Source organism: Neophocaena asiaeorientalis, unplaced genomic scaffold (genome assembly GCF_003031525.2).
Source record: "Neophocaena asiaeorientalis asiaeorientalis breed wild unplaced genomic scaffold, Neophocaena_asiaeorientalis_V1.1 scaffold134, whole genome shotgun sequence".
NCBI classification, from domain to species: domain Eukaryota; kingdom Metazoa; phylum Chordata; class Mammalia; order Artiodactyla; family Phocoenidae; genus Neophocaena; species Neophocaena asiaeorientalis.
The window spans coordinates 4,370,163-4,378,476 of record NW_020185339.1 but is presented as its reverse complement, the minus strand read 5'-3'; the positions used below and the strand labels follow the sequence as shown (position 1 = coordinate 4,378,476).

At 36.4% G+C, this 8,314-nt stretch overlaps 1 protein-coding gene across 1 annotated transcript in view; it reads left to right on the top strand.

Annotated features, from left to right (window-relative positions):
- Positions 1–8,314, top strand: part of OTOGL (otogelin like) — a 143,443-nt gene that overhangs the window by 66,490 nt on the left and 68,639 nt on the right. The window contains 1 exon segment of the mRNA XM_024737005.1: positions 3,780–3,914. Coding sequence (XP_024592773.1) covers positions 3,780–3,914 — 135 coding nt within the window.

The window sequence follows — 8,314 nt, the reverse complement described above, 5'->3', positions numbered from 1 at the left end:
GAAAAAAAAAAAAAAAAAAAAAAAGAACTTTAAAAATTCAAGTTCTCTGATATTTTATTCATTTTGGAGGCTGTTTATGCTATACTTTAAATAGCACAAGGAATATAGCACATTATTTTTTAAGTGTGTATTGTATTTCCTGAGGTAAGACTTTTTTAAGAGTAAAAAGAGTTGAGAAACCAAACAGCAACTTGACTTGCTATAAGCTCAAAGAAAGAGAGGACACTGGATGTTTTCAGCAAAAGTGGTAAATTTAATATTCCAACTCCCGGATTTCAGAGCCAAACTCTACTTCCATTATCTATGACAGGCCCCTGTCACTGCTAGGTTTCTTCCTGTAACTTGTTCTAGATTAGGTTTTTCAACATTCTGTTCAGTTGATAGCTCAAATGTTTGGTGCTCTCCTTAAGTCTCTGAAAACCCTTCTAATTTCATCGCTCTCAAATTTTTATACCTTGTATCATATCATCATTTTTCATGTCAATATTTCTTGTGTGATTTCTGTGTGTCAGGCCCTATACTGAGAAGTGGAGGTACAGAATGTGCAAACATAGATATCAGTTTAGGGTCCTTTGAAACTTAGGCTGGTGGTGGAGAGTTATTAATCACCAAATCACAAAATTCATATAAAATTGCCACTGTAAAAGTTAATGATGACCTATGCAAAATCCAATTAAACCTTTAAAATTTTTATCTTCCTTTTTTGAAGTGGTTCTTGCTTTGTCTTCTCTGAGGTAATTCTACTGCTTCTGCTGGTCTTTGACCACTCCTCAGTCTCCTCTGGTGGCTTCTTTCTCCAAGAGTTTCTTACAACACTGGGACTCACAAGTTCCATATTTTCATGCCTATCTCCTCTATAAAACTCTTAGTTGCTTGTAATCTCATAATATCTTGAAGGATAAACCCTGTATGCATTTATGTATGTACGTAGGTATGTATTTATCCATCCATCCATCCATCTGTCCATCCATCCACAGGAAGTGAAAACAGAGAGGAAAAGAAGTCAAAGGAAATCATTACACCCTATTTAGGCAAATGTAAAGATCTAGATAGAGCTAGATAGAGCTTTCTCTGTCAAATAAGAGTAAAATGCAAATTAATGGCATAGTAATTATACAATGGTGTGGCACTTCAGGAAAAAAAGAAAGAGAGATAGAGAAGAAAGAAGGAAAGAAAGAAGTAACATGTAAAAATTAGATGAAGATTTCACTCTGAATAAAATTTACTCCCCATAAAATAAAAATATTTTCTGCCTTCCAGAAGTTATGAAAGAGATGATGGAATTAACTAATAAGAATTTAAATGTATGTTAAGGGAATAAAAGTAAGTGAAAAAGGAAATGGTAAAATTAAGGAAAAAATTAAAGCCCAAGATACATTATAGAGTTGAGATAATAAGCATTTCTTTTAAAAAATGATAAGTATACCATCTTTTGTTTACATTCCATTCCTTTTGGTTCAGATGTGGGAGATAATCTAATTGTCTAGAGTTGTCTTTTTTTTTTTTTTTTTTTTTTTGCCTGCATTAAAAAATCCCTTGGCCCATCAAAGAATGTGCTGCTTTGGGGCCATTCAGCTGTGGAACATAAACCATGGCTGCCTGAGGCTACTGTATCAGTAGGGACTTTCTGTGGGATAGTTACTGTTAAAAGGGGCTGGGACTATGACAGGTCTTAGACTGACATAGCAAGTAAAATAATATACTACCTTGAGAGGTGCTGACATTTTATGTTTTGGAATCACTTGGGAGAATATTCTCTATCAGTGTTTTCAGTACCTGAGCATAAAGGGTTTGAGGAATCTATGTGGCACATTGCTGTTGACCTTTTTCCTCTAGCTTTGTGTTACTTACTGTGTTGCTTAGCAACTCTGTAGCATTATCTCCAAACCTAATATTAACTTGAAATATATATTAGAAACGGAAATTGGAGAAATGTGACTCTTAGGACTTGATAGTTTCAAGTTACTGTCAGCATAGCATGATATTACCAGGCAGACGATACAATATAGAATATTTCTTGGCATTTCTGAATTAATATAAAGACTAAAGCTAACATTGAGGCACTTTAATTAATAGTAATAGAAATGTAATGGCAATAGGAATCGTTTCAGCCAGCTTTTCACATCCCTTAATCTAAATAACTCTTTCCAAGAGGAAGAGGAAAACAAAACCCTAAATTATATATATATTTCTTCTTTGAAAATTGTTCATAAAGGCAGAAAAGTGTGGCATTATTTTTTGAGTAATACAATGCCGTAATCATCTTGATGACCCTTATTATTCTCCTTTTCAAAGTTTAGGCAATGCTTTGGAAAACAATTGTTTAAGAAGAAAAAGCTCTCGGTTCCTATGAAGTAAGGAAAATTGGGTCACAGAGGAACAAATTAATTACTCTGTCAACAGCATTCATTGAAAACCTATCCTCTAGGCACTGTGTTATAGTGATTACTAATAAGACAGGAAGAATTTGGCCAAACCAAGAATTATATTGAGCTAGTGTTCATATTGTTGGTGGTATAAAAAACTAAGTATGGAGAATTTACATCAAGACCTATATGATTTCCAAACATTTAAGGACTCTTCTCACTTTGAAAATAAACACTGCCCCTTATATCTAAAAATGAAAAGGATTCAGGAAATGTATGTGAGCCTTTGAAAATTGGAATTTGAGTTCTAAGAGAATTGTCACTTTCCTTCCGATGAAATTCCCACCTTCCACTAGGTAGTGGAAGGACTCAGGGCAGTATGGCTTTAACTTTTGGGGTGAAAAAGACCACTTCAAAAATTTGATGAAAATCATAGACTTTCTTCCTAGAAAAATACAGATACTCAAAAACAACATTTTACAATGAAATTCCAGAGTCTGTAGAACTATTGAAGCCCATCTATTAAACTGGGATAAAAATTAAAAACCCTGTTTCCAGAGAGAGAGTTCTTAGTGGATGGAGAGAGGAGTGGCTGAAGGAAGGTGAGGGTGAGGTAACTGGTGAAAAGGTTAGATTGAGAGTGTGTGGGACTAAATAATAGTCTCTGGAACTAAGGATTTCCTATAACCTACAACTGAATTTTCTCCTCAACCGTTACTAAACTCTTCCTAATTGCTCTGCAAGTGGCATTAAAAAAGAGGGTTTTGAACTCTGTCTCTGCCCTTATTTCCCTAAGTGACTTTGGACATTCATTTAATCCTTCTTAACCTCTGTTTCTTGATCTGTAAAATGGAGATAATACATAATTCAAGAATTATCATAAGAATTAAATGAGACAATGCATGTAAAGTTGGAAGGAAGCCCTCAAACGATATGCATCATTTTATTTACTAATACAGTGTCAAAGTTTTATATTTATTGCAATTTTATCTTGTAGGCAGATAATTATTTAGCCAGAAAACTGGCTTAAAATAAAACAAAAGATGTTGTCTAAAATGAAAATATTTCTTTTAAAATTCCCCTACATGACATGTCTTGTTGGGTATTTGACAAGAAGAAACTGGTTGATAAATTTGAGCTGTAATAATAAAATGGAAAAAAATCCTTGTTGGAACAACATTTTAACAGGAGATATTATAGATAAATGTTTAAAGATTGAGCTATCTTGGTATACTTTTATTAAATTCTTCACATTATTAGATCAAAATGATTTTTATTTTAGAGGTAAGTTGTATTTCAATTTCAATACAATTCATTGTAAATCTTGGACTTCTTTAAGATTTGTTAATGAAAAATAAGTAAAAGTTATATATAATATACATTTGTATTAATATAATATTTTTGACATTTCAGAGTACAGATGATTCAGATATATCTGTCATTGGCCAGAACAAGAAATGCTTTGACAACGATATTGTTTGTTCTAAAAGTGTTTTGATTTCAGTTGGGGACACTGACATTTACCTGAATGATACTCCTTACAAACAGGTTAGTGAATTATTTCTCGTAAATCATTTTAACTTGTCCTGAGGATACTGAAAATAAAATAGAAACATTGTGGGGGTACTTTTCTTTATAAGTGGTTACTAGGTTTGAATTTTTTTCTTTGTCATTTTATGTAGCTTCAGTAAATCATACGTGATTTGTCTCTTTTGTTTATACTCCACTTCTCCATTTGCTGATTCTTTCCTTGTCACCTGTTACCTGGAGTACTTCAACATTCTCCAAGCTAGACACCTGGCCTCCTGTCTTAGTTTTTCCCCTCTGACCCATCCTGCCACGCTGCAGCCAGAGTGGTTTTCCTAAAACGGAAATGTAATCTCCTGACACCTTAGTGCTTCAAAGCTTTCAAGTGACCTCCCATTGCCCTTACACGGCCTCACCAATCTGGCCATTGCTGCCTCTCCTGCTGTACCTCTCATCGCTTTCTGCTTCAAGCCCGTGTTCCAGAAGTTGGAGCTTTTATCAGTTCTTCAAATGCTCTATATTCTTTCTCTCACCTCTGGTTCTTCATGAATGTCATTGCTCCTACCTGGATCAGCCTTTCCATTTAACTTATTCTTACGTGATAAGTCTCATCTTATCTCCTTCAAGGAGTTCCTCCTCTTGCCCTCAAGCTCCCTGTCAGGACATGCATCACACTTTAGTGAAATTACTTGTGTGGTGGCAGTGGTTCCCAACCTTTTTGGCACCAGGGACTGGACAGTTTTTCCAGGGACTAGGGGGGTGGGGGATGGTTTAGGGATGATTCAAGTGCATCACATTTACTGTGCCCTTTATTTCTATTATTATTACATTGTAATATATAATGAAATAATCATACAACTCGCCATAATGCGGAATCAGTAGGACCCCTGAGCTTGTTTTCACTTGCCACTCACTGATAGGGTTTTGATATGAGTCTGCAAGCAACTGATTTATTATGGTCTCCGCACAGTCAAACCTCTCTGCTAATGATAATCTGTATTTTCAGCCACTCCCCAGCGCTAGCATCACTGCCTCAGCTCCACCTCAGATCATCAAGCATTAGATTCTCCTAAGGAGCGGGCAACCTAGATCTCTCACATGCGCAGTTCGTAGTAGGGCTCACGCTCCTATGAGAATCTAATGCTGCCGCTGATCTGACAGGAGGCGGAGCTCAGGTGATAATGCAAGTGATGGAGAGCGACTGCAAATACAGATGAAGCTTCTCTCTCTCGCCCACTGCTCACCTCCTGCTGTGTGGCCTGGTTCCTAAGAGGCCACAGACTGGTACCAGGCCAAAGCCTGGGGGTTGGGGACCCCTGTGTGGTGGTCTGTGTCTTTTCTATTTGTCTGTGAGTTCTGTGAGGATTGAGACCGCTGTCTTATTTGTTCATTCTTGTAAACTTGGAGCCTGTGCAGTTTGAAAGAATGAATAAAATTCATTCATTCAATCATTTATTCATAATATCTACTTTGTACAAAGTTATGTATTAATTATTGGGACTACAACAGTGAAAAGACACTCACTGTGCTTGCTTTTAAGGAACTTATACTGAGGTGAGGGACACGTTTCAAGTAAATGAGGCTGTGCAGTGTGGTGTGCTATGGTAGGAGTGTGTTTAGGAAATCAGGAGAATCCCTAAGAAGAAGACCTAAGCCAACCTGGGATGTTCAGGGTAGTTGTGAAGAGCATAGACTGGCGTCAGTTAGTACTCACTTAGAACCTCTGTTCTGTCACCTGCTAACTGTGTCACTTTGGGCAACTTTATTTAACCCCTCCCAGCTGCAGCTTTCCCATTTGTAAATTTGGGATGATTATGGAATCTACTTCCTAAGTTCACATGAGGATTAAATGAAAGAATGAATTTCGGGAAATGGCTCTCCTCCTCTCCTTCACCCTCCTTATTTTTGAAGGCTCAGAAGACATGCTTTGGGGGAAATGATTTGAACTGAGTCTTAAGGGTGAGTAGGTATTAGGCAGGTGAAGAGAGAGAGTAGAAAGGCAATCAGTACAGAGGAACAGTCATGTTGAAAGGAGCAGAGTTCAAATATAAAATGGCACGTTTGGAGAACTGCAAGCAGTTTAGTTTGGTTGATGTGGATGGGGATAGTGGAGAGAGGGTGAGGCAAAGAGATTCAGGGAGGAGCGTCCAGATTGACTTTCATGCAGGAAGCTTGGGGACAAGGGCAGTAGACAAGGAGGCTGTGTAATATAATACTTGAACTTACTCTACAAGGAAGAAATTTTGGAATTAAGTGACATGATGTGACATATGGCCTTTATAAAGTGGCCTATTTTTGAGTTTTTAGACTAGCGTTTCTCAGTTTGGTTTGCAAAACTTCTGCATTAGAATCATAGAATATTTATTATAAGAGCTGGTTCCTGGATTCCACCTCAGGAATTAGAATGGCTGAAGTTGATGACAATCAATATTTCAATGGTTTCCCCAAATTCTGCACACTAAAGTTTGAGAATCGGTGCCCTAGATCTTAGCTCATGTCTCAGTAAGAAATGTTGAGACCAACCAGGCAGCAATCAAGATTTGAGCAAAATAGAGTTTGTACAAGTCGTGCTAACATATTTTTGAAGTAATTACTGCAGTTTGGTGTAGCCATCAGCTGGATATTCATTTATAGGTGAAGGTTCTCTCTAAGAGAAAGGATGTGTTAAAAAAAGAAAAACTGAAAATAGTAAATGCTTTTATAAAGACTGTTTGACACATGTTTGAAGTGGTAATTGCAGTTCTGTGTAATGTTCATCTTCCAATTTTCACCTGAATGCAGGTGCTGATGAATCTCCTTCGTATAAGTTGTGAAGTATAAAGTAAGATGAAGAAAAGTCATGAAGATAGTTTGACCCTAACAAATCTCTGGCTAATATTTTTTCTTGAGCATCAAAATTGAAAATAAGTACCATTTGTTTTATGGCAGATGGATCGCTCATTCAGGGGAAGGAAAAAAACCTGTTATTTTTTTTCAATAAATGTACCACTCTAATTTTATCAAATATGTAGCATATAAACATTTTATGAGTTGAAGCTGTATTTTAAAAGTTTTAATTCTCTGCTTTTTATAACTTACTTTTCTAACATCACTAGAGTTTATTTAAAGTGCAGTAATTCTCCCCTGAAGTGGAGGTCCAATTCATAATACCTCAACCTTATAAGGAGAAACATCTTTACTTCCTAATCTGAAAAGTAAGGAGTACATCATCTCCTTTTGACCATTGTTCTCTTGTAGCAAACTGCCTTGTCTAATAAAAATGAAAGATTTAGCTCTACAGGCAAATAGAGAGGATGTGCTTTTACATCAGGATAACTAATACAAAGCCAACCTGAAGGAAGTCCAATAATCTTATCCAAAAATTTATTTTATGTTCCAGTGATATGTCAACCAGTCTGAGGGAAGTTTAATAGGAAAATACATGAAGAAGGTATTTCTCATGGATTGAAAAGGAGCTATAAGCTACAAACATTGCACTTACTTACTTTGATTATTGCTGTTCAGGCTGGAAGCTGAGAACTAAGAACAGGCCAGTGCGGGAAGGCGTTAAAAATATATGTTACCCTTGATCTAGAAGCTGCAGATACTGCCATGAACTTGACAAAGTGCATCCTTCTAGGAGCTAACGTTCATGTAGGGGGGAAGACAGATAATAATGCCAAAGACAAATCAGATAATAGAAAGGTCCTGAAAAGTGTAATCAAAATGATAAAAATAGGTTCTATAGCAGAGGGTGATATGGGGGCCTGGCAGGCTACACATTTTATGGACCTAGTGAAAAATGAAAATGTAGAGCCCTTGATCAAACAGGGAAAATTTTTTTCCTTTGTTTTTTAGTCTTTCTTTACCTGCCATGGTGTTTTTTCTTTATTATTTAATGCCTTGCTCACTTAGGCACAGGGTACTTCCAGGTTGAGTGCAGACCCTCACAGGTACTGAGGGCATTGCCCTGTAACTCCAACTTGGCACTTGGAAGTAGAAGGAAATGAGGTTAGGTAGAGTCCATTAACAATTCATACTGTCCTATACAATATACCGAGCGCTTATAAGTATGACCTTGATCTAGGAGACTGAAAACTTCTTATGGATGTGACTGAGTTTATTTAATTTACCCTATGAAATATTTATAAAACGGTACACTATAGTACAGTGTTTCCAAACTATGCTTTTGTTCTCACTTGGGGAGAAAAATAACCAAAGGAATTCATATCTCCTTCACAATTTTTATTTTGCTTCTGGTTAAATTTGTTTTATTTACTTTGATTTAACCATGTACTTTTAAAGTTTTTATGTGAGTTAATTTCAATGTCAGATTCAGCATAATCTTTTATAGGGTATAGCCCTTGCCCATAAAGAACATTGCATATTCTCACTTTAGGTTAAAGGTACTCTAAATTTTCCCAGTGGGTTCCGTCTCTAGT